At 44.1% G+C, this 26,624-nt stretch overlaps 1 protein-coding gene across 2 annotated transcripts in view; it reads left to right on the top strand.

Annotated features, from left to right (window-relative positions):
• Nucleotides 1-7,014: 7,014 nt before the first annotated feature.
• Nucleotides 7,015-26,624, top strand: part of LOC111253897 (ecdysone-induced protein 78C-like) — a 75,129-nt gene continuing 55,519 nt past the window's right edge. For both annotated transcript variants that reach the window (XM_022814086.2, XM_022814087.2), the window contains exon 1: nt 7,015-9,415. In XM_022814086.2, coding sequence (XP_022669821.1) covers nt 8,653-9,415 — 763 coding nt within the window. In that variant the 5' untranslated portion in view covers nt 7,015-8,652. The remainder of the gene's footprint in view (nt 9,416-26,624) is intronic.

Below are 26,624 nucleotides of genomic sequence, written 5' to 3' on the forward strand. Positions count from 1 at the left end.
CCTATTTCACATTAATACTATACATATTTCAACCTTTAATCTATTCCAATCACCGGCGTTTGAGTCAAAAAAAACTATTTTGATATATACGTTTTCCGATAGCGCTTGTGACCGTTTGTTATTTACCGGATCGATTTCGCTATCTACTCTAGTAAATGGGCTCCTATGCAAAATAGTATACAACCGTGCTGTATGCAGATATAGTACAATGACCAGTTGTTTTCTATAGAATGGTGCAATAAAACAAGATAAACTCCTGTGAAATCTAGGAAAATTGGCCGTTCCTTTGGAGCCCTGCTGTGAGTGCAAATACAGGAAACTAATACGTGTTACCATTATCTATGAGGTCGAGTGCCAGCAGGCGAAGCTAAAAAACAAATGAAGATCCAGCGTTCGCCTTTTTTGAATGAATTTCTTCCCAAACTTAAAAAATAAAATGTAACTGAATTTAGTTGTGAGTATATTACTGGAAATACTACGAAAAAGGATAATAAAAACAATAATAAATTGCCATATAACATGTAGTCCCTCGTAAAAATGCTATTTCAGCTCTATTTATATCTGTCCGCCATTATGCCTTTTGTTACTACAAAATTAGACATGTTTATGGTTAATCAATTAAGGGTTATTAGCACCTTGGTCAACTAGACATAATACAATATGATATAATTAAGGTGTATTATGATTCATTATTACGATAAAATATTGAGCAGCGTAAACAGTTTAGAAACGGGAACGGCGCGTGTGTTAAGTTGTTGAGAGAGACTACTGATGAGCCGCACACTATCTCGCGCGCGGTGTTTCGGATCGTGAACAGTGGTAGAATTGCCTGGATCGCAGCAGGCAGGCCTCCAGCAGAAGATTTGATGGAACTCGTGCACCGTACACATTATGACGTGTCGGCTTGTTCGTCTGTTACATTTTCAGGGAGTTTCTCATTGCCCCCGTTTCAATCTGTGTCATTAATCTTGTTTTCTATTCGTTTTCGAAACGATGCGATGCTCCTGTTTCCTGCGCATTGAACCGTCGCCTCAGTTCGTCAATAGATAGCGATGTCTATCAAAACTGGTAGACAAGTCTGTCTCTAAATGAGGCATAAAGTTTGTTTCCCCGTTAAACGGCCCTACATTAGTGGTACTCCGTAGAAAACATAGGGTGCAGAAGAGTTCGTAAGGGTAGCTCAGCCGATTCCTCGATATTAAAAGCCACTACTAGAATTTTCAATTTTAGAGGTTTTTTGTGTCGCGAGAAAGATGGATAGGCTTAAGTTAGTGTTGCCTCCCAATAACTGAAAGAACTGTCCTTTTTATCGTTTAGTCATCGTGAGTCCAACGCAGCTGGTAAGCTTTTTTGGCAGAAATATATCACTTCTATTATTTGCATACTTGCTTCGAAATCCAATTTATCAACATTAATGTTGAAGGTGATTAAAGCCAGTTGGAGGTGATAAAGCCTGCTGCTAAATGAGACGAAGTCATTTGGTTACGGAAAAATACCTACTTGAGTTTGACATTTCTACCTTTCTATAACAACTACGGAAAAAAGCTTGGATGTCCTGGGCGATTTTTTTGGTTTCTCCAGAGTCGTAACTGTACTATTCGCTAAAATGTAAAGCATTACCCGAAGCAGACTAGCGCTCCCACATAGGCTAACCTGAAAAACGCGATGGTTCTTAGGGCCGTCTCTCGAGTTAAGCCGAGATCATTGAAGACAGCACTAAGGGACCTATCCCGGTATGGATATAGTGTGCGTTCTCCAACAAAAGAAAACAAAGTGCGAACGTAGGGTGACGAGTCAGAAGGTGGTGTGTTGTTTTGGAATAGAGCTAATAAACTTTAACAATCGATTCGTGAGAAGCCGGTATAAGAGCAATTCTCTTTTGCGACTCTGTGCTACCTGGACGGCTTCCTTGAACCGCCGCATCTTTTGATGTCACGCATAGCAGGATTCTACGCCATTGAGCTGGAATCCGGTTGTTTCGCAGGTAAACGTTAAATAGAACGATCTAGCAGGACGTAAGTTTGGTCTAGGTCTTTTTCCAGAATGAGTTAGGGTCAGCAGCTATGTTTCGGCGAATCTCTCTAATAGCTATCATCATCTTATACACTTCAAAGTGACGGCCAAACGTAACACTCATTTCGGGCGTGATTTCATTCTGCGTTTCTACTGCATAGAATATGCGTCCACAGATAGCTCTATTTTGGCCAGCTAAATTGCCCCGAAGAGTGCTCAACTCGATGAGGCAAGCGCTGATTATACTATATCATAAACAATGATAAGGCTGTACGCGCGCCTCCTGTAACAGAAGTTCACTATATGCTTCGTTCGTCCCGTATTTCATGTCGGTCGAAGTGCACCCTTTATACACGTCAGGGGAAGACAAAGCGTGGATCAGCTGGACGTTAGTGACCTTGTGGCTAGATAACCGTGCTTTACAATACTGCAAGTGTCAGTGAACCACACTACGCAGCTTGAATCGTACCACAGAGATATTTCGGGTCTCCCTAAGTGCTACACAGTAACTTTCCACAAAAACATCGTTAAGGGGAATTAAGAACCTTGTCTACTTAGCGAGAAGTGTATTACCGTCCAATCGTTTAGCAAGGAGCAGTTGACGGCGAATATTCACGTCCGCTCGTAACTTGTTCTTAATTTAAGCATCTGGTTTGGCTTAGACAGAAATAGTTAACAAAAAGATCAATAACCGATTTGGTAAAGGAGGCGTATCTTATTTTTGCTGTGTACCAATACAAAAACATTTAGTTACTTTTTTAATAAGTATTGATGTGTCTATCTTCGGACGAACAAGCAGAACCCGCCGGTTCAATGCTATGGAATACTAAACAGGCTCGATGCAGCCATGCATTGGGTCAGCGAATAGGATCCATAGAATCTAGGCTGTTCCAATGTTGTAGTTGCCTCGTCTCTGCTAAATCGATTCTGTATAAGCACAAGGGTTTAAGAGAAGCACGCTCACAGTTCAACTGCAGAATGTTTAGGGGCACGGCCAAAGTCTCTGGCTCAATGTTTTCATCGATGAACTCTCTTCGTCCTTTTTACGGCCTTCGGATAAAAACTGCTGTCATCACTCGTACGTTCCCGTCTACGTATCCAACGACCACTGCTGCAACCCTTTCGAACAGACTTTCAATCAACAATTTGAACAAATCTTGCCGCAAAATTTTTTTGAAATATGCTTCTGGGTAACGGCATTGTCCGTATTAGGATGGAGCTTACTGTAGAGTTGACGCCTGGGATAGTAAGATTTAGCTAAGGGCTATAATCAAAGACATTTTTATCACTGTTTCTCTTCTAAATTTAACGCCCTATTTTGGACCTAGATGGAAGAAATGCACCGATTATTCGCTGGCTAAATTCTCCAGAGCGAGCCAAATAGATCTACAGAGTCAAGGCGGCTTTGTGAAATATAGCAGTCGCATATTGGTGGCTTTTAATTGAAAACGTACATACATCACAGTAATGTCAGTAAATAAAATAAGTCGTATCGTTACGGGACCTTGACTTTACACAGTTAAATTGCAGTGAAATTTTGTCATATCATCCTGTGAATCGTCCGTTGAAATACTCATAGCAGCCCAAAAAAGTGATCTTCTGCTTGTTCCATCAAGGGCAAATATCCGATTTTCTCATCTGCCACGATCGTTTAATTGCATGCACTTATATGTGTATTTAAACATTCACAGGGATGCACATACAGGAGGTATGCTCTTCTGGAATGGGTCAGCTTAGCGAGTGCCTCCATGTCCATGTTGTCGATGCTAGGCAATAGTAATAAGCACTGTAATAATAACGGTATTTTGCGACCTTTTCGCAAACGTTATAGTTTCGTACATAGCATATTGTTATGTGTATAGTGAGAGGGGTTCGCAGTTCACGACCTTTTGGCTTCTAAATCACGTTGAGATTTATCACACGGCTTAGATGGCACTGCTTCCATCGCCGTAGCAGTCTGTACTCGATCGTTAATGGTTCATTGTCAATGAGCGGCCGAGTCGCTGATGTTGGCTTAACTATTGGTATGAAATTAATTACCACTGCTGTAACTATCTGCCGAATATGAACAGCGATTGGTAAAAGAAAAAACAGTAACGACGCAAAGTTGTTTTTTGCCGTTCCTTCCATTAATAATAGGAAATTTTCCCTTAACTATGTGGAGAGCCTTTAGGGCTTAATAGGATCAAATAAACTGGCTATCCCGCACCATACCATAACTCTCGTACAGCTTCTGACTAACTACATCGAAGGCGTTTCTGTACTTCGCTTTTCAAATTGTACGTGTTCGAAAAATGCTATCAACACAAACATACACATCGTAATAACACTGCCGTACAAATAGGACACATAAAAGGTCATATTTCATTATCAGAAATTAAAGCCTAAACCCAAAAGTAAAGATAAAAAACTTAACAAATGAAAAATCAACGCCTACTTTAGACTTGAACGATCCAGATGACTTAATGAACTCTGGATAAACTGCTCAGTTGTTAGTGGTAGTTCGCGATCTCTCGTGTTTTCCATTGGGGCAGCGGGTCCAAGCAGACGGTTATGTCCTCTAGTATCCAGAAATTGGCAAGTGTTTCATGTTAAATCTAATTCACTCCTAAAGCGTTTCCTTGCTCTCTAACAACGACAGATTTTTGCTACTGGAGGTGATGTTAGGGTCGATTTACAACAGCCAATGGATATTGGCCGCAACTTTTCGTGGCTGTTCATAGAAAGAAGTAGCCAAAAAAGAGCATGACAAACAAAAAGCTCGCGTATGTAATAGGTAACATGTCGAACTGTAACTTCTGAGGGATATGTCAATTAAAAGTTTTGAATGTAACATTTCAGGAAAAAAGACCTTTTGTGGCATCAGATGCTCAGATCTCACAGCAACGAAATATTGAGCCATCCAACTTCTCGTATTTTCACATCCCATACTTAAGCCGTTGGGCATTACTTTCAACAGCTGGTTGTTATTGGCACGAAAAGAATTTCGACATTTACTATCGACTAATAGTGACTTTTAGAGCAAATTCTAGAAAAATCGAATAACCCTTGAACGCTAATGTCGAGATCGAAACTAATTAATCTAGGTGAATCTAGATGATTCTTGGTGGTGATAGTCGAGCTGATTGTTGCTATACTTTGTTGTAGGTAGGGTAATTTTGCTGAGAGGACGTTTAGCAGGAACAGAGCTTTACATTAAATGCAGGAATTAGCTAATGCGCGTAAGCCGTGTTGTTTAGTCAAAGAAAAAAAAGAAGCTTATCTTATCTATAATAGAATTATTAGAAAGACGCGGACAGCAATCCCAGATTATATACGGAAGTCTTTTGTATACAATCTCGACATCCGGTTATGGCGTGATTACTGTATAAGACCCTAAAGAATCATTATAATTATTCACGACAGGCTTATAAGTGTTAGTACTCGTATGCCGACGCTAAAAGGCCTCTGGGATTCCACAAATGCAACGATCGGTCGGATTGGCGTAAGTGTAAGTTAGAGGTTGGACGCACAACTTTCGTATGCCTTGATCAACTTGAAGATATTTAAATTCAACTTAATTCGAGCTAAGCACAACCATCATTAGTTCATTAGATGTATCGAGAAATGTGCCAAAAATTAGAATGGAATTTAGTAAAAGATATATCGTGTATATCCGCATGTCTCATGAAATCCGTACGTTTTACGTTGCTTTCTCACTGTCTGTCTGTCTGTCTGTCTATCTATCTATCTATCTGTCTGTCTGTCTGTCTGTCTTGCCGACAACATGCGGTACACTGGAAGACTCTTAATCACCACTGGGTTACTGAGGAAAAAATGTTGTAAATGGTTCCCACTTGTGCGAACCTTACCCCAGGTGAGACAAGGAACTCGTAGTGTACGACCTAGTTAAACATCTAAGCTAACCTAACGGTATTTTTCACATCAGTTTCTATCCCTGATCCAATTCGGCGCCAGTCGCCACAAAGCACCAGTCGCCTTAGCGTTCTCAAGGAGTCAATTCCCTATATCGTCATGGACGATCGTCATAGACGACACAATCTCGTCGTCGCGCTAGTGGATTTCTGCTGTAGATTTGGAGGTTGTGGCAGTAATACATAGTTAGAGTTTAGTTTCCCGCTAACCTACTCCCTTGTTGCGACCCCCCCCCCCCCCCCCCTCTCTCTCTCTCTCCTTGTCGATATATTTATTCCTCGCTCGTTTTATCCGATCTCGTCTGAGCATTCTTCGCTATCGATGAATGGTACAGTCGTCGTCGTCGGTGACTTCTCCAGATCGTCGTTGGTTAAGGATTTGGCCGAACTGCCGGCTATACCGCATATTTCTCGTAGCGGCAACGGCGCTGCAGTCAGTAGCTGGTACTGGATTCCCATGATTCAGGCTCATGGAGAAAAGCCGATGCCGCACCTCGCCGTAGGACCCCCCAATCTGCGCATCCCTCTCACCAAAAGGTCGTCTTTGCTCGCAGAAGTTGTTGGCAAAAGCCATCAAGAGGTCATCGTCCTACCAGTGCCTTACTTCCTTATATAATGGTTCTAGCTGCGTATATCTGTGTGTATCTATGTGTCGGCCTGGTCCTGGCGGGCAGTGGCAGAGCATTTATTCGAAATAGAGAAGAAGACGGCCCGCGCATTTCTTCCTACTTTAGACACGGGTATTATAGGTAGGTAAATGGAAGTAGCCGATCGACCTAACGATACATGAGTAGACCACTGCAGTCTTCGTCGGCATCGATGATCAGACGAATGTTTCCGAGAGGCCGCTCCTCCCATGAATATCTCCAACCACAAATTTACTAAATACTCATATATAAAAATCAAAACCTACTACTTCTGCAGTCGTCACTGCCGGAACAGGTCAAGGAGAACCTATCAAAGAAGCAACTAATTCTCCTTGTAGTGTTTCTTGCATTCATTTACATAGCTGGATGCATAAAGGCATGTCCTTCTACCTAAATTACAAACAATCAGTAACTAAGCAATCTGTCCATATTTATGACGACATGTTCCTGATTAGCCTTCATTTTCTGCTATTGTCGCTGCTACGGTCGCAACGTCCGCACTGACCACAGCATTCAATAGCCTGCCTTACTCTAATCGTCCAAAGCGTTCAAACCAGCCAACCCTATCTTTGGATTTGCTCCGTCGTCAGCCTTTCTACCTAGTAACAGGCTAGCACTATTTCAAGCAACTCCCCGTCCGCAAGACAGCCTTCTTTTAACTGACGGCCACTGCCTGCAAATTTCTGATTCTGGTTGGTGCTGCCAGTCGGGCGGGACTGAACCGACTGGCGCGCTGCGAACCGGCGCCTCAACCCCCACGAACAGTACGAGCGCCGTCTGGCGGCAGTTCCGTCATTCGGCTAGCGGATTGCCGTCGAGCCAACATCGCGAATGGGAGCCGGCGCGAATTGTGTGCACCGATCCTATCGGAGCTGAACCGACAAGGTCTGATCAGTTGCTTCGGCGCTTCGGACGAAGCGCGTTGCGTGACTTCGACTCCGGGCTGTCGTATGGACGATATAACTAGCTCAACAAGCTTTCTTGTTGTTAGCCTGCGTTTGCGCCTGCCTGCCTGCCTGCCTGCCTGCCTGTCTGTCTGTCTGTCTGACTGACTGACTGACTAATACTGGAACCGCTGCTGGTGTCATTAGCTCTGCTGCGCGATTACTTTTTTGTGCTCCGGGCCATCATCGCACAGCACACGACCCGATGCGGCGCAGAGCGTAGCGTTTCAGAGAACGAGAAGAAGTCTACGGACAAACCGCGGGGAAGAAGACTGTATCCGCAGTGATATAGAGAATGGTTGAGTTGTGGCAGAGCAACGGACACTAATACGGCAATGGTACTACACGCTACAAAATACGTCTGTTACACTCTTCTTCCACCTGATGACTAACTATCGCCAATGGAAACAGCAATTGATCTATGGCTGCTTGGTGTTCCGCGTTGAATTTACGCCCGCTCAATTTAAACTGCGAGTATCGCTAATAACAAAACTATTACTGCTGCCAGTGGATACGATATCGAACGTCGAACAACAATAAGGATTACCGGACCATGAGTGCCTTTCCGTTTTTACGTCTACTTTTGCAAAATGAAAGCGGACAGTCTACGTATCAGATCAGAAGAGGTGTGAAGTGTCGAACTGAAGGAGTGAAACAGTGCTGAGATGTTTTTGTAGGTTACCTTCGAGTGATTCGACTGTCAATGAACAGCAGTGTCCCGCAGTGTTCGTTTATGGTGCTGAGTAGATGTGGACAAATGTGTCGCAGTATATACAATATGGCAGTTTATTCATACCGGGTATTGTTGTAATTGATCCTTCTTGAACCCAACTGCAAGGATAGTAGTGTTACTAGCTACAGGTGTTCAATCTATTGGGATAGTCCCAACGTGGTGCCCTAAAGACCGGATAAAAAAAGCTGGGTGGCTTCAGATGATCTAGACAGGTGCCAATTGCTTCGCTCTCGCTGGTAAACAGATGGCGTGTGCTAGCAAATACGCGTAGCTTATTTTATATATTTTTAGTTACTTGATTAGAGTCGTTGCTCATCGAAGCCGGAGTCGACCGGAGTGCGCGAACTCATTCGCTCGCACGCGTTAACAAGCTTCTCTGTTGTCCGCCCCGCTCATATACAATGGAACTCGAGGCCCTAGTGAGCGGCGGCAGTGGAGTGTCCTCGACAAGCTCGCAATCGCCCGGCCATGCGGTGGGCCAAACCCAGCTGCTATTCACGGATGAAGACGCGTTCGGTTTTGCCTTCAGCGATATCAAGAAGGAAGGCTACGAAAAGCAGTTTTTTGATTTCGACAAAGACGACTCGTCCTACCATTCACTGTCATCTGTGCCTTCCGTTGTGTCGCCGTACACCGCTAGTGGCGGCGGGAGCCAGATTACCGCTGGTGGGAGTCTCCCAGGATCTACCGATCTCTTCGAGTATGATCAGCTGAAGGATGCTGCGGTCGATTCATCAACGAACTCGGATGGAATCGTTGTCAGTGGCACAGGTGTTATCACCAGTGACGCCACTGGCGGTCCGGGAGGTGGGGATGGTAATGGGGGTAATGGCAATTCTGTCGTCGGTGGACTCCCTACCGGGGGAGCCCATACCGGGCCTACCACAGCTACCGCTAGTTGTATAGGAGTTGTATCGCCTATAGTTAGCACTAACAACGGAGCTGTCCTCGCGCACCAAACCACTATTAACAGCAGCAGCGGCACCAGCAGCAGCAGCAGCAACAACAACAACAACAACAACAACACCACCAGCAGCAGCAGCAGCAGCAGCAGCTCAGCCGTCACCAGTCCCTGTGGCAGCCCGGCGCTAGCGGCGACTGCGGGAGTTGTTGTCGCTGGCGTTGGCACAACAACAGCAACTGCTGTCGGAACCATCGTCAAAGGTGAGTGACCGAGCGGTCATCGACCCCACGGCAACGGCGACGATAAACTACGGACGGGCTACGGTGGCTCCGACAGTGACGACAAAGCTTCGTCCGTCGGTTGCCGTTCTTTCCATCTGTCCGTGTGTCCGGGTGTCTGCCTGTCAGCATGTCCGTCCGCACATCGTCGTTGGCATAGACATAGAAAACATAGACAAACAGACGTACGCACGCACGCACGCACGCACGCACGCACACGCACACGCACACGCACACGCACACACACACACACACACACGAACGCTCACTCGCTGCTGTTCGGCAGGAAGAGAAAACGCCGGAATGAAAAGCTGGCGATATAGAAGAGACGAAGACGAAACGAAGAGTGCGTGCCGCAGCGTAATATGACAGCAAAGTCGACTTCGCTGCCACTGCCGCCTGCCAAGTTGACTGTGATTACGACTGGAGCAGTAGCAGCATGGCAGGGCAACACCAGTCAACAACATGGGCCGTTTACTACAACTGCTAGCTCGTACAACATGTACATACAACGAAGGCGAACTGGCGCGCATCGAGCGGCAAGAGGCGTTCGATACTGCGGGCGGCCTGAAGAGACTGACTATTATTACACACGCGCTGCTATTGGTGCTACGCGGCTATGTTTTTCCCGTCTTTGCCCACGAAACGAAGACAACCGATCTCCCTCTACAGTAGTTATTTTTCCTCTCTTACTGCTACTATTGCGTTTATATACCTATATGGATGAATAGATAGATGGATGAATGGATGGATGGATATGGAAGCAGTGGTTAGGGTTTCTGTTGAATTCGCTCATGTCGCTGTTGCAACTTGAGCAGCTGGCGACCGCAGCCGGTATCACTGAAGCTGAAGTCGCTGAGTGTTCTGCGACGCTGCCGTTGCTCGGGCTGAACTGTGTAGGTGTCTGTTTCTACAAGCTTCGCTGCCATGACGATCCTGTAGAGTATATGTTATGGGCTCGGGTATCTGTAGAGATCGTTGCAGTAACGGTAGTAGCAATAGCTCGAGGAGCCAATGTGGTATGCTACAGCTTCATGGAGCTTGAAGTTTGGAAACTGACGTAAGCGCAGGTGCGACACGAAACATTCGAAGGGCGCATGCATAGATGAGCAAACAAAAAAAAAAAACTACTCTTCCAGCAAAAAACGCAAGACGGAATGTTTGTTGCACTAATCGCTGTCTCTTACTCCAGAATATGAAAAGATGCTTGGTCTAACACTAGCTTACCCATACGCTCACTAATAAGCGCCCTGTTATCGTTGATGCTCGCATGCAGCAGGCCCAGTAAGGTAACGGGATAGTTTGAAAATCTTATCTACAACCGTATCAATATTTTGTTAATGTTAACTTTTTGACCTTTATACAAAACATGTAACGAAGATCGGTGGTCGGCTCCATAACTATCTCTCCCCACATTAGAATGTTCCTAAAACAAATCTAAACAAATAATAGGAAAAATGCATAATATCTTCACCATTAGGTTATATGAGTGTTTTCACGTTGGCGACTATATAAACGTGTATCACAAGTCGTCGCCGTTCATCGTTAGAGCCATCGCGACCGCAAAGCTCCAATGGTCATTCGTTACCTAATTAGTGGGAATGCTCCGTTTACCGATAAAGTACGTCTACATGTGATCGTTATAAAAAAGAATTATTCCAAACATAAATTATGTACATAGCAGGTGTACATACATTTAAATATAATACTTTATTTGGCAGCCAAACATATAATTTGTTGTTAATTATTGGAGCCGATCACCGCCCGCGGCATTCTGCAGCCATTGAGTAACTCTAAGGCCAGCTTGACGCAGTAAACCCACCCTATTTATCGGTTATTCTATCAATAAAATAAAATCTCTCTACTCAGTGTCGATTTTGCTATGTAAAAAAAATAATAACAAGGGGAAGGACGAGCGACACATTGTCGGCTCGCTGCAGGTCCTGCCAAAACGTGACTGGCGATCGCGCGAGAGAAGTTTTTTATTCAATATTGACATGGACAACCTGACTAGCTCAATCGTTTCTAAATTACTTGGTTGAATTTAGGATTTGGTTGAATCGGTGACGCATATATTGGTCTATTTTTGAGTATAATTATAGCTTTCTCATCTGTTTCATGTTACATGAAGCGACAGCTCTTTCCTAATCATTGAGCACTGTTAAAATTATTTTCTGATAGATGTCTATGAATGTAAAGTGCCGCAAGTAGATGTAATCTAAAAAAAAAATGCCTTTTTTACATGAACCTGCCTAAGAGAATCATTTAGTTCAATGATTTCATGGTGCTTTGCGTTGACAAAATAAGATGACCAGCTGATGCCGCCTCAATGGCGACCAACAACTCTAGGAAGTCGAATAAGACCGGCCTTTGAATATGTAGCGCCGTCAGGACATCCGTGCGTTTCTATGCGTGTCCATCTATATGTTTCAAACAAAGACGATACAACCCACATGCTAGTAATCAAACAAGCGTGGAAATACTGATTGCAAAATAAGCGAATAAAAAGCTACTGGTTAAAGCAACTCAGCTGACATGGACTTGGTTTCTTTAAATACAAAATGATTTTTCAACTATAGTTTCCCTGGTGTATACGTATATATACTGATCAGCTCAGATACGAATAGCGTGTACAGAACTCAGTGTACGTCCTTTACTCCCACAGAGAGCTAGCTTTCGGCAGGCTTTTCAGCGCGCTGTGAAAAAATCAATCGAATCTTGAGACTTCGCGTGTTGTTACGTAAGACGTTTGCTGTCTAAGTCGACCTGGTAGGCTGTTACTCCGAGCCGGTCTGCTGAACTCGGACGATACGTGCTGACGGGCGTATTTAACCCCTGAGCTCAGTCAATCTCATCAAAATCACGACCGCTCTGCGCCGCATGACACCTCATTCTCCGCCTTCGTTCCCCTTTTTGTCTAGGATTCGCAGCAACTGCGCAAAGATTTTACAAAGAAAGAAGGCGGTCACCAGGAGTTGTTGCTCGCTTTACTTCCTTGTTGTATTCAGCGTATAACCACAGCTAATTATTAATGTCGAAAGGTATTATAAAGAAAGACGATCGAATTCGCCTTCCTCCCTGCCTTTTTCGAAGCTCTTCCTCGTGGTCGTCGTCGTCGTCGCCGCCGCCATTTTCTATTTTATGCTCCAGATCGATAGATCAAGCTACACAACGTTGCGGTAGCTACTGGCGTTGGCCGATTAGTCCGAAGGAGCACCAAATGATATACTATATACAATCAACACACGCGACACACTCGGCTGCTTGAAAAGATTGTCCAGACTTCTGGCGCTGGTGTTTTCGGTTTTGAGTCCTTCTGCCTACTAAGTCAACGACTGCTACTTGAACTGCTCGTGTTACTGCCGTTATTACTGATCGCTGAAGGCCGGGAGCTATTGTGCTTCCACAAATCTCCGTTTCTGGGTCCTATAAGCCAAGTAAACCACTGCTGTGTTTTCAACCCGAATGCTATGAGTTTGTTTGGCTGTCGATACCAAAATAATAGGCATAATTTTACTCTGATTGCCAATTCATTGATGTTGACCAGGAAAGCGGGTCACTGATGCCTGGGCAAAGCATCCTATCCAAACCGAGCGTAGTTGTTCACGGCTCGCGATTAGCTACTTTATTTATTGATGAAATGTATAATATGCAAGTTTGCATGTGTTCGCTAGCAACTGCTAGTCGAAAGCTAAGTAAGAACGAAAGATTAAGTAAAATGCGCTAGAGGGTATCTATTTGTACAGCGTAACTGCGATTGCGATGATTTTACTGCTGACCGACTTGAGGAAGATCTCCGACTTAGCAGACACTACTACGAGATAGTTCGGGAACATCGTCGGTGCGAAGGCGGTTTTTAGATGGGAAGCATTCCACGAATAAGCTCATGTAGAAAAGCTTTCCGACAGTTACGCGGCAGGTCAGCGATATCTACCTGACTTGATTCTGCCAGCGGGGTTCGGATTGACCTAGTGATGAGGCGAGAGCAGGCAGCGGCCGTCTGAACGAATCATTCCTTCCTTTGAAATTATATAACCACCGGGGAGCGCTCGCTACTAAAGGGGTTGCCGTATCCCCTACCCTACCCCACCCCACCCCACTTTTTGCGTGGTTGCGTCCCCTGTTTGCGTGATTTCTACCGACTGATTAACGGCATCGGGCCGTGATGATTCTGTCCGTAGCCCAAACTCAGTGTGGGAATAGTTAGTTTTGGTTACGGGTGCCACCTATCTTGAGACATATATATACTTGTACAGCAGTTTATTTATGGCAGTAGCGATTATAGCTGCCGTACAGATGACGATCTAAGGAGAGTCAGTATCGTCTCGAAGCCAACGCCCCGAACCACATGTAGTATTCAAGTCTGCCACACCTGTCATTGTCGGATCTAGTTCAGTACATATCTATCGGCCAGAAAGAGGGGTGCCCTATGCGCACAGCGTACTTAGCAAATGTGAAGCACAATACGAATTGTGATGAAAACAATGTAAAATAAAATGTAAATAACACGTCTTCATTCTTGGAGCTCTCTAAATGTCGTGTTTATTAGCCAAGGTCACATCACAGCTCTCAGTAACAATAGACCGAAGTCCTCATAATCGTCGTGGCACAGTTCGTGACAACATTCATTTAATGGTTTTCTATGAAGAGTCTATTTCCCCCAATTCGTGTTCTTTTTTTGTTCTCTTTTTTGTTCCTTGACTTTATTCAGGTGCAGTTCCTCTCGATCGAGACATAGCTGCAGTGACTAAGGTGAAACTCTGTTTTGGTTAACTTTTAAAGGAAAGGAGCGCCCGTCTGAAATTCAGTCTCGACCGTTTGTAGGCATCGAGCAGCGGCTGATCAAGGACTTAGTCATTCAGATTATCCTTCTTGACGGAAAGCGAACGATGCCTAATGATGATGTAATCGACGCCGCTGGACGCAGGGAGTTTTTGTTAAATGAGAGAGCAACGACACCGTTAGTATCGCACACACGTGTTCCATCCGGCTTTCCCTTCCACAGAAGTTCCCGTTGTCGGCAGATTTTTTTTTAGTCGTTGTCTCTGTTGCCGCTGCTATATACATACACACTTCGGCTTGCAGACTGGTAGTTCCAGTCGTTCCCTATTTTACATTTCCCTATTCCGTAGCCAATTGAATTAATGGACACAAATGTGATGTTACCTACGTTCGTTTGAGTTTTGTGTGAGAGCTGTACTTGAGAATGGTTCCACACTCGCGCACGTATAATACTTAGCCTATTGTTTAGCCTTGAGACTCCGCAGGATAAGCCTACAGGATGGTCTGTATCGTTCTGCATTCAGCGTTGTGTAAAGGTTAACGCACATAAACGCCCAGAGCAATGGAACTAGATTTGGCTGAAGGTTGATGTAATACGGATTCTCTAGTTGGCAAAGTGCTGGCCAGGAAATGTTAACCCACCGAATTACCTTGAATTCAAATTTTTTTAATGGAGAATAGAGAAGGTTTGTTATTTCTTTATACTTGGACCATTTCCTCTGCATCTACTCCATAGTCTATAGACCAAAAGAAAACGAAGCCAATTACAATATTTGATAACATTACTATGGATACAGGTGCGATGGTATTGGGGGTTGGATAGACTTACCCCCCCCCCCCCCAAACATAAAATGGGCTTATATGTCGGAAAAAGCATGAAGGTTAGTTGCCACAGAGATATATCAAAAGGGTGAATTTCCTGCCGGCAGCTCGGAAGCAGGTTATTCGTTCCTTTGCTACCGACATTACCACATGTATCTCTGTAATTATCATTGAAGTTGTATCGTAAGCGCTGCGCAGCCGCTATGAAGATAAAACATGACCGTAAGCTAAACGAGCAGAAAGAACAATTCGTTATATGTCTTCTATTTTGTTGTTGTTGGTACCGTCAAAAGCTTCAGCTACCAAAGATTTGAACAGTTCTAAACAAAGCACCATTATTTAAGCTGCCTTCGTTGATTTTCTCCACAAGTGACATAATAGACGATGTCATCTTTTTTGCGTACAATATTGTTCCGAGGTAGGAGGAGACGCTGGAAACATTTGATTAAGAACTAGTAATAATTGAATACGTAAAGCAAGCGAAAAAAAACTATTAGGCTGTCTCTAGCTATAAGCATACAGGGAATATTTTCTGCACGAACATACTAATAGGAAACGATCTAGTACCGTAACGTTCCTGCGCTTAAGTGGAAGACTCAGCTTAAACCAAGCACCATCGCGAGTTGATGTTCCTCCAAAATGTAGAAGGTAGAAGCAATCAACGAAAAATCGTTTCCATTAGCGAAATGTACATAACAATGAATGCCGATCCAGAATGTTCATCTATCGATGATCACTCTTGTGTTCTACATGTGATCGGTCATTAGAAGATCTGACCTGATACCCCAGCATCGTGCCCGTTTCGAGCTGGAAACAGCGAATATCCTTATTGCATCTGTTTGATACACACGTACTGCATATGGATGTGATAACTTGTATCGAGCTGGTCGGTTTCTGCCTCAAGTTGGTTTACTATAGATAAGTTCGTGAGTAGTGTGAGAATTTAGCCAATACTGATGGCAGCAATAACAACAATAATTATAATATTATAGTCCAATGCAACCGTACTGCGCATCCCGTTGTCTGTTCCCTATAAGACTAGACGTCGCTCTATTTGTCCGTCAGGCCATCTGTTTGACTGGCGCTCCCAGCTGTGTGCAACTGTAATATCTGCGGCAATGTTTTTTTTATCGGAATATCAGTGGGACAGGGCGCGCGCTACTCCCGATGCGCTGACGGTTCCTGTGGGCCACAAAGCTACGACGGCAGCTGCGGACATTGACCCCGGCAATGGCCACCGTGCCTTCTGTGTTGTTAAGTTGTGCCGATACAGCCGCATGTCAGCCGGTGCGGACCCGCCGGAAGAAACTTGCCTGCTCACTTTGTCCGTTACCTGGCGTTTGACGTAGCAAGGTGCTGCTATTTCTGCCGTGGCACGCCGAAACAGCAGCGGCCATTGTAATCGAGATACAAACAAACGCATTACAAATAACATAAACAATCATATAAAATCACACACACGGATCGCTCATGAGCAATAGACAAAGGTGAGGTGGACAGACGAAGGCACTCGGGTCCGGTTGATGCCTGCGGTCAACAAGCACAACCTTACAGAGATCGAATGGCCAAAGGGATAAAGTTAGAATGGCGACTGATGTGACGAAGGACAACGAAACGGTTTTCATCGGGCGTGATCTCACTGGTAGATAGACCAACCTAGCAATTCGTATTGTTCTGCTCGAAGCATCTCGGAAGTAGAGTAATGAGCTTGAAAATGACGTGTGATGCGCAAATGAGCCGAGCAAAGCAGCAGCTTTAGTGTTGGCTTTGATTCCACTTGATGGCAGTGTACTAAAGTAGTTGATTTTGCGCAAGATGGTCGGGTGGGCCACTATAACACTGGAACATTCAAATCCCTCCTGCATATTTCTCATTGATCAGCTTATATAAACAATACAGCTGCCGGCAACGCTTGCTGAGATTCTGTCTGACTTATCGTTCAACGAGAACGTGAATATCGTGAAGCCCATGTTAGGCATGTACCTGCCAGGACAATTACTATATGTATAGGGAAACGAGAATAAGCCATCAATCTCTCACGACAAAGCTACTACCCGTTGGAGCTGTACCTAACAAGCAAAATCCTCTCACCGTACCTGGAATTAGGTTTTTGATATTTATATTGTCTCTCGTCTATACCGATATCGAATTTTTAGTGTCATGCCAGTGTGTGTCTGTGCCGCATATCCAGCCATCAAGGTTATATGTAGAAATCTAGTATATAAAATACGTTCACAATGATTAAAACGGCATTTTAATAATAATTTTTAATTTTCTCTGTATTTTATCCTTTTCAACGATTGCTACACGTTGTCGCGGTGGACAACGATAAGAAGTTTGTCGCAAAATCAAATTGCGGAGAAGCAATGAAAGGTCTGTTTGCATACGAAAGAGCTATTTATATGCGATACTATTATATCATTGTTGATTATCGACATAAACCGCGTAAGCTAACGCTTTGGCAAAGGAGTACCATATCGAACATAGACCCGAACTTCGAAGATCTGACTGAATGAAAGTGAATCAGCTGTGGCTGAACAATGTCGCAACTGGAAAACGAGGAACGGTAAAAAAAAGGGCATCGACAAAAAAGCGATCTGGTGCAAGATGCGTAGTTGACCATTTATGTGTCCACAGAGACTGAGATTATGTTGTTACTTATTAAACATGCAAGTCATAACGAACTTGTGATAAATTCGCTACGAATATCTCTTAAAATATATTAGATAGGTTTTTTTTTTAGCTTATTGGGTAATGAAGGTGCTCGAATATTGAAGTGAAGGGTGAATGCAGTCTTTTCTGCATTTATTTAACGGGAACACAGATAATCAAGCTCGCATTAGAAAGAACTCGTTCAGACGTGCCACTGTAGTGAACTAAATGTTTGCCAGGGATTTCCATAAATCACAGTCGAACGATACGACGTTAATGAAGCACGCCGGGCTATAAATTTTCTATCCAGCGACGGGCAGCACGCACATCTATTAATGAGTGAGCTGACAAAGGGATGGAATGGAATGAAGGTTTAGGCCGACTGCGTACAGGACCATGCAGATTTGTCTTTGTTAAGGTATAGCGAAGCTGTTTACACACAGTGGTCGATTCCAAGTTGGGTTACATACAACGAGGTCCGTTTTTCCAACACTGCCGTATCGATTTCAGAAGTAGAATAATAAAAATGGAGTTCTTTTTCTCCATCACTTTGAAATTCTCTCTGGGTCTCCAGCATAACGCATCAGTCCATCTAGGTCATTCAGTATTGTTGCAATATATATAAGACGATCGATACCGCGAACTCGTTTATGTTTATCATTCCCACTCTATAAAGGCTTCAAACGACGACAGCGAATCACTCGGAGTATCTCTGGCAGGTTGATAAAAAAAACGACGTTTCTTTCTTCTCTACTTAAAAGTCGTAAATCGAATTTAAATTTGCCAGCACGCCGCATGAAGCTAGCAAAAAAAGATCGACGAATTCAGTGGTCGGCTTCAGCTCCTCAAGTGAACAATGAAGATCTCTGCTAATTTAGGTTTGCCACCGTGAAAAACGTACGTTATGCTGCTTATTAATGTGGTCCCAGAGAAAATTTCCAGCAACTAGGGGAACTCGATAGCTGGATTGGTTATGGCTTGGTCGCCTCGCGGACGTAATACGGATCTGTGCTTACAGCATTGAATCGTTCCAATTGGACAACGATCGGCCCTGTCGCTCTGCTGCTTCCGTTGACCATACTGTACCATGTCTGCAACCGAATGTAACCTGGCCTTAACGCTCCGGGCACGATAATTAACTATGCCGTGCATGACGTGTCTGTGTTTAAGGAAACAGGACAAGGTTTGTCAACCATCAAATGATATGCAAGTTGTAAAAGCAGTGGAAACAAGCCGACCCGCCGATTTATACGGACATATACACGTACTGGTCAGTATGGGATTTTGTTGCAACGAAAAGATCTATACAACGTCCTGTGACATGGAACCCATGATAAAAGCAAAACAAAAAAAAAAAAACATGAGAAAAAAGCACATTCTATCAATTCGCGCATTGTTATTAGGTGCGTGAAAAAAAAATTGATCACACGATGCACTTAGCCAGCTGCAGTCGAAATTATAAATCCTATCATATTTCATATTTTCTTGTTAAAAGGGTGATATGATTAAAGGCACTTTCTATCTATTTCGCCAATGCCATGTTCGACTAATTGTTTATGCAGCCGCCGTCGCCATGGCTATAATTAGAACACCACCTGTGATATGATTTTAACTATTAGCCAGATTAGACTTACAAGTTGTCCCTAGCCAGTTTATCTATACAACAAGGTATTGCCATTTTAACTAACAGCTGGAACAAACATCTAGTCACAATACAAAATTTAACTACATGTTATCCGCATCGTCTGCAAATACTTTATCAGCGTCATAACGAATTCGTAGCGTTATTCTAGCACAGATCAGCAGAGGCTTCATAAAAACGATCTAGTACTTTTCGTCGTCACCACTGTCGCCACCGTCGGTCATGAACCTTCGTCGTTTCGCATCCGCTTTCCGCCGTGTCCATCTAATACAATTGTATTTCTGCAATAGATGGGAGCTATTGCCAACACTATCTCTCAATAGGAACTTGCCGCCGGTGAGCGAGCTATATTTATGATCATTTTCTCATTACCAGCTACTAGTTTCGGCCAGCAGCCATTAACTAAGACGTGTGCATACGATCGATGCCGCCTGCCCGATACAGACGTGCGTCATTTTTGTTTGTCGTTATAGCTTTTCACAGTTGACCTCCAAACATGACTGCATAGTGTGCGTATACCTAACACTGTAGCTATTTGTTGTTATCGTTTTTGTAGGGGAATGCCCATATTCAAGTGGGCGGAAAATCGTTTTTCCATCGCGATTGCTATCTAATATTGCCGAAGCTGCTGCTGCTGCTGCTGCTGCTGTTCGCTAACAAAGTAACGATAGGATCTAAAAGGGGGCAACAACAACTCTGGCTGCACTGGTCTTCACATCTGTCTCTGTGTGAATTTACCGCATAGTTCGATATTTTTAGAAGATTAACCTTTATTGTCATAATTTTTATTTAGTTTGAACTGGAATTCAATCATCACTGCTGGTTCCCTTTAGCTCGTACTGTGGAAGGAAGTGGACAACATACAGAATACGGAACCTCTGTGTTCGCTGTTAACGTAGCTTTGTCTAGCTTTACATCTCTTCTGATATGGATCTAAATGAATTTTCGTCCTGTTTGACTTATTTCGTTCCTGCCACGTGCTGCTCCCTCACTAGAGCATGAATGGAAACACTGTTTCAAAGTAACCGAAACAACTTCCTCCCGAGGAAATTGGGCGGATCGACTATAGGCGTTATGTATGTGCGACGGTTAGATTGTATATGTACGAGTAGAAACGAATGTAGCTCGTGCGCGTCTCGTAGCTTCATCAATATTTTTGCGATAGACGATTGATTTTGTTTGAGCTGCTTTTGCTGCAGACAACAGGGATGAGCGGTGCTCCATAATTTTCTGTTATTGATACACACAACAACTGTGACGTCAACGACAACACGTTACTGCGTATATGTCATGCTAATCGAAGTAGTACTGTGCTATATTACAGTACGCATTACCGTAGTCTGGTATATGTATACGCATACTTCTCTCAGCTGGTGCAAGACCATATACTGTTTCCGCTCCCGCAAGCGATTTATCGAAAATTGCGCCAGCCATCTCGACACCCGATGTAGCGAGTCTTCGGTCATTGTAAGTACGTAATCCTAATACATCGACAATACGCTTAACAAATATTCTGTCTGGCCGAATTACAGATCGAATCATATGCAAGTAGTTTAGAAACGTTTTGCCGAATCTTCACTCTTCGTATAATAGTGCTTTTTTGCATGATCTTCCGCGTAGCGGATTGATTTGTAAGGCAGCTCTGAGCTCTATACGCATTGATAGAGCAGTTGCTACAACGAAGGACCTATTATAGTTGGTATAGCATCCTGTACCGGTTCAAAATCTGTTCAGGTTTAGGCTATAAAGTTCCTTGTAGCGGGCTATACGTATGCACAGTGTGTGTTTTTGCTTGATTGCGGTACCATTATGTGTTTGGTCACTTGGTCAAGAATCATCTCTTCCGGCTTACGAGAGCCGGGACAATGAGCTTGAATCGTACTAGAATAGGACGACTGTTGTCGTCATTGCTGCTGCTGTTGTTGTTGAAAATAAAAGAGAAAGACCTTGAACAGACTACTATAGCTATTTATTTAATTTGCCTACAGTAGCCGGTTAAATCAGTATGGCTAACAAAGGTAAAACGGAATTTTCACAAAAAAAACATTGCCTGTACGCCAGTCGGCGAGACGGTAAAAGCTTTGCCATTGAAACGTGATAGTTTTCCCTGATTTTTATTGCTTATAGCTCTACCTGTTAGCAACCTAACGCGTCCAATACTATGAAACAATATAGTATCTGAGATAACAGCAAAGCTTACTATCTACTAATCAATCGTGACACGAACGCTGTACAAATTGCATAAATACTATGCAACATCAAATTAAATTAAACAGGGACTTTAATCGCATCTCCATCTGTTTTTCCTCCATCTCTACTGACTGTCGGGGACATCCCAACACGTTCCGGTTGTTGTTCGTTCGCCGCCGCCGCCGCCGCCGCCGCCGCCGCCGCCGCTCGCAGCGTAAACGTCCACCGTTATTATTTCAGCTGTTGTTGCTGCCGCTGTCTTTGTTTCGCGCTGGCGCTCTGCAGCGCCAGTGACGGCGAAAATAACACGGACAAGAAGAAGCCGGAGGACCGAAAGGCAGCAGCGACGACGACCGCAAACGCTTCTTCGTTTTCTACTTGTGCTGCTGTTACTTCGTCATAGAGGCGTTGAAGCAGTGTCGAGTGAGGTCATTGACCTGGGCTTCAGCTTCGGCATGTTGTCGTTGATGTTGACGATCGCCAACGGTGAGCGATGATGCTGCTGCTGCTGCTGGTGATGATGATGATGGCGACGGTAGCAGCCGACCAAAGCGGCAGTTCTGTGGCGGCTGACTCTGGACTTGTCGAATTTCGAAACGCGGAGAGGACAACTCCCATAGCATCGCATACATTCACACTAGAATTGTGTCGTGTTCTGACAGAGACTACTACAATTATGACAGTTCCCTTCGTAGTACTATGATTGTTATCAGTTGCTTTCCCAGCTTTAGATGACAATCTGACGCTGCCGGTGACGGCTACGTTAGCAATGATTTTTTTTCTTCAACGTCGTCCGTTAGTTGTTATTGACGGTGCCGCTGGTACCGTTTGCTTGAATTGTAGCTACTCAATCCAGCAATTGCGATAACAGCGAAGAGAATAGTAATAAAGACTGAAAAAAGTGCAAGCTTTCAGCAGCAGACTAGATCGCTATGTTACGAAAACGGCTCGACTCTCAAAGTGGAAGTCTACTAATGTTCAAAACTTCAATTCGGCGACCGATTCACGCCAAGCAGCTGTTTCAATGACTCAGTTTTTCGATTTATAGGCTTTTTCTTTTCTAACTTTTTGTTTGCTTTGCTAACTAACGTCTACCGCTATAAGCCTCCATTCTGCTTAATTGACGACCTATTGAGGTAGGCAATCTAGCTAGCAAATGATGCTATCCTAATGTTTGAATGTCTTTCGCTACAAGCGCTAGTTAATTTGTACTACAACGTCGTGGCGTTGCGCAAAATTGCGTCGAGTCTCTCCGACACGAGTCGCACGCGATACCCTCCTACGAGCAGAGAACGCAGCGTTTCCTTGCTCCCCTTAACCTAATGTACGCATGTCATACACTTATGTTGATAACCCCAGTATTTTCGATTTGATAATGTCATCCGTTCCCCTGTCATCCATCCCCCGGGGCCCTGCCGGTCGATGCTGCTATCTGCCGCGATGTCACTGGGCGAGTACACGAATGAGTGATTGAGCCGACCGTTGACTAGACCGCTAGCTATGTAATGCAGTCAGAATGAGAGAACATTCGCGTGTCAGAGCCTCTCAAGAAAATGGCTGGACGTGAGCGCTGGATGGACGCCTTTAAAACTGTGACAGTTCCGTCAATGATGGCTAGGTTGATAACGGCAGGTGTCGAATAGTAGTACTAAAATGACGCCAGGTCGATTTGCGTACACTTCTGCGGTTGGCTTTAGCCCTTGTCTAACAACCGCTTATGCCGAGAAGTGGCCGATATTGCTGAACAAAGTACTATCCGCAGTACTTTTTTATGTGTCGTACGCGGTTGCTATTGTTGTTGTTATTGCCGTCGACGATCGCGCGCGTATACGTGCATTTCAGATCGACAACGTCCCACCATTTCCACTAAAGCACGTGATGGTGGCGTTATGTTTTCCGTTAATAATCTGTTTTTATAATTCTGCTGTTTTTTGACACCGGGTACGAGTGTCTATTCGGCACGACCAGGGAATTACTACTAGAGCGTAATCGCGATTACCATAATGCCGAAGGGACAAAGCTGACTAAATTTAAAAAAACAAGCTGATAGTACATAAAGTGATCAATCGTTTGGAATACAACGTAGCCACAAGGGGCACAAGCCCATTGTATCTTTTCACGACCCTATCACAGATTCGGTCCACCTGAAACCTCTCTGTTGATCCATAGTAGGCGAGTTGAACTGAAGTTGAACTGCCAAATCATGATAACGTTTCTGCTTGTTTCGTACACATGACCAGTGGCGCATACGCGTTCTAACTAGCGCTTTTAAGTTTCGTCTATTAAGGTAGCCGTCGCGTTCTGAAAGTTTTATAACAAGTCTATGCCGTTCGTGGCCGTGTCACCTTCTAGTAAAATTGTCACTGTTCGAAACTGGCGAGCAACATTTATTAGCTTTTCCATTATTGTTTATTGTGATTGTTATTGGCTGCAAACCAAACACTCTTCTATTGACTCTCACAAAAACCAACTAATGGAGGAGCTCTAACCTTTCCGGATTGGACGGATGGCCTACCGCAAAAGTGGCATCGTTGATGCTGGAAGGCCAATGTTCCAGTGCTATATTCTGTTACTCGGCAATGAGCTTGTGGTAGTTTTTTTTTTTGCCGTAAGCCGTAGTTTTTTAGCTTAGCTAAGAGGAGAGGTCAACTGCAATCCCTGAGTACTATCGCAGACATAAACAAACGTTAGTTTTTTAACAATAAAAAAGTTGTTTGCCGAAATAAAAACACCTGTTTGTATCGGTACAACTGCTCGGTCGGTGCTCCGTATTCGCCTTCCCTGTCCGTACCCATCGTGCTAATAGTGTCGTATTCTAAGGTAATAGATTCCTAATGAGCGAGCTGTTAGGGTGCAGAGTTTCGTCTTTGCTATCGTTAGTTTGTAGTGCAGTCGTCGAAAAGTGGACTCCGATGGGCTTGATTTACTTTATTATCTTGCGTACGGTAGATGCAGGCTGGCGAATATTTGTCGCTGTCAGCTGTTTCCTAATTAAACTATATCGACAGTGGTTCGCTATTCCCTACGCTGAAAACCCATCGGTTATCAACGACGGTAAACATTGTATACTGAATATTCTGCCTACTGGCTGAGTCCCCAGGACGCAAGGCAGATGAAATAACACGCATATTCTAGCGTGTATGTAAAATATATCATGTTACTATGGTCTTCATTAGCGAGTCCTGTGTCCGTAGTTTTATGTACCGCCATTACCACCAGGAGGCAATGTAAAGGGGGGTAATCACTTGCACACATTTACACAAGCACACATACATACGCACACGGTCAGACACACATAGATGCACATCGCAGTTCAAAAAAGCAGCACGAACCTCAAGTCATTAACGCGTTCACGTACCATATGAATCGGCTCCGATCTTAGCGAGTGCTACGAACAGGTAGCAAGCAATGTTGACAACGAACACATTGCAAGAAAAGGCCCCGTGCAGCCGCGGGCGCCCAGCAGCGCTGTAACGCCATCAGCGCCGCTAAAAGCGCTCAACAAATTAACGGAAAATAAGCGAGAACCCGTATGTGCGTGTGTGGCTGTAGCTGCTCTTAAGCTCCTTACGTTTGCCTACCGTGACTGACTTCTTCCATGATCGCTGTTTCCCCACTCTTCTTTTAGCTTTTTTGTTTCATCGCGGCTGTGGAACACGTCATTACGTTTCCATGACGAACTCTGCAGAAAAACTGCACGTCAGCGAAGACACGTATGAGAGGTGAAGCGATCCGCCACAATATCCGGACAGAAAGGCGATCCTCTTCTACGCGCGTTACTGGTTCTGCCGGACAGCAGCATCATAGGCGGTGCCTTCGTCCATATGTATCCCTCTACGTCCGTCAGCAATTGTCGACAAGCCCTACCACTTTGATTATGTGAGATAATTACATAAATAGTAATGATGATAATAATAACTACGACGCTAAGAATAACGTTAGCGACATTAACAGAAGTAAAGCATGGAGCCGAGCAGTGGCGACAGCGAACATCCAAAGTAACCAAGACAGCTCCGACTATAACTGTACAGCTTGCCAGAAGAAGCATGCTAAGGGAACGAAATTAGGGGCTAGGGGCGTAGAGATAAGGGTTTTGAACAAACATCGGCCACTTTCTAGGGACAGAAAGAAGCTCTACGTGTCATAACACCTTCACTGGACACAAGAAGAACCCGTTTAACGGTAGCTAGCCTGGGATGAAAAATGGTTGAAAAGCCAATGGATGCATCTTTCTATTTATCGCGATATCAGATCGTGCTTCTTACGCGGGGGCTTATACGTGCCTTATGCTGCTTTTAGGCGGTTCGAGTGGATCGAACGGACATCGTAAATGGAGAAGAGCGTGTTGCATCGAAACTGTTAAACTTGATGTAATCCAAAGGCAAAGAAACGATGAACACAAGCTGCAGATTGCAGAATTCAGTCCGCCTCGGTGCAAGAACGATATGGTAATTGATCGTTCAGTGTAATACATGTCCGAGTTAAACAGATAAGTGACAGTAATTCAGCTTCAGCGTGTTCCCCATTATGGAAACGGTTACGCGATCTAAAGTAGTTAGACTAAAGATTACGTAGCAACATTTTGTAGCTACTGCATGGCACGTAAGCCTAATTTACTGAAAAACAAACGTTCTTCATTACGAGATCGCTATTGAACGAATGTTAACTGCTAGCACGACTCTAGTCGCTATAAAAGCAATGGGGAAACCCTAGTAAATCTAGTTTTTATCCAGTCGAATATAGGTGAGGCCGTCTTGAACAAGCGGAATCGTACTGCGACGCGGACTCTAGACAGCACTTATGTCCGAACAATCTTCATCTTTTATTAGTATGTTTACGACTATGTGACCATTGTGGCCAATATGATCAGTTGTCCGTTGTCAGTGTCTGTTTGTTGAAGTTTCGCTAAGACATGTGATAGGATATGACATAATCCGTAGAATGCTGGTTTTATGATGCTGCCATGATGAAGTCGATGAGGACGGTGCGGTTTACGAACGAGGCCCTCCTTTATTTCGAATGTTATATCTGTATATGAAATAATTTAGTCATTGTTATCAGTCGCAGGCATGGGCGTTAGCCAACGATCCCATAATCTGCGGC

The sequence above is a fragment of the Varroa destructor genome, unplaced genomic scaffold (genome assembly GCF_002443255.2).
Source record: "Varroa destructor unplaced genomic scaffold, Vdes_3.0 BEIS01000007.1, whole genome shotgun sequence".
Classification (NCBI taxonomy): Eukaryota; Metazoa; Arthropoda; class Arachnida; order Mesostigmata; family Varroidae; genus Varroa; species Varroa destructor.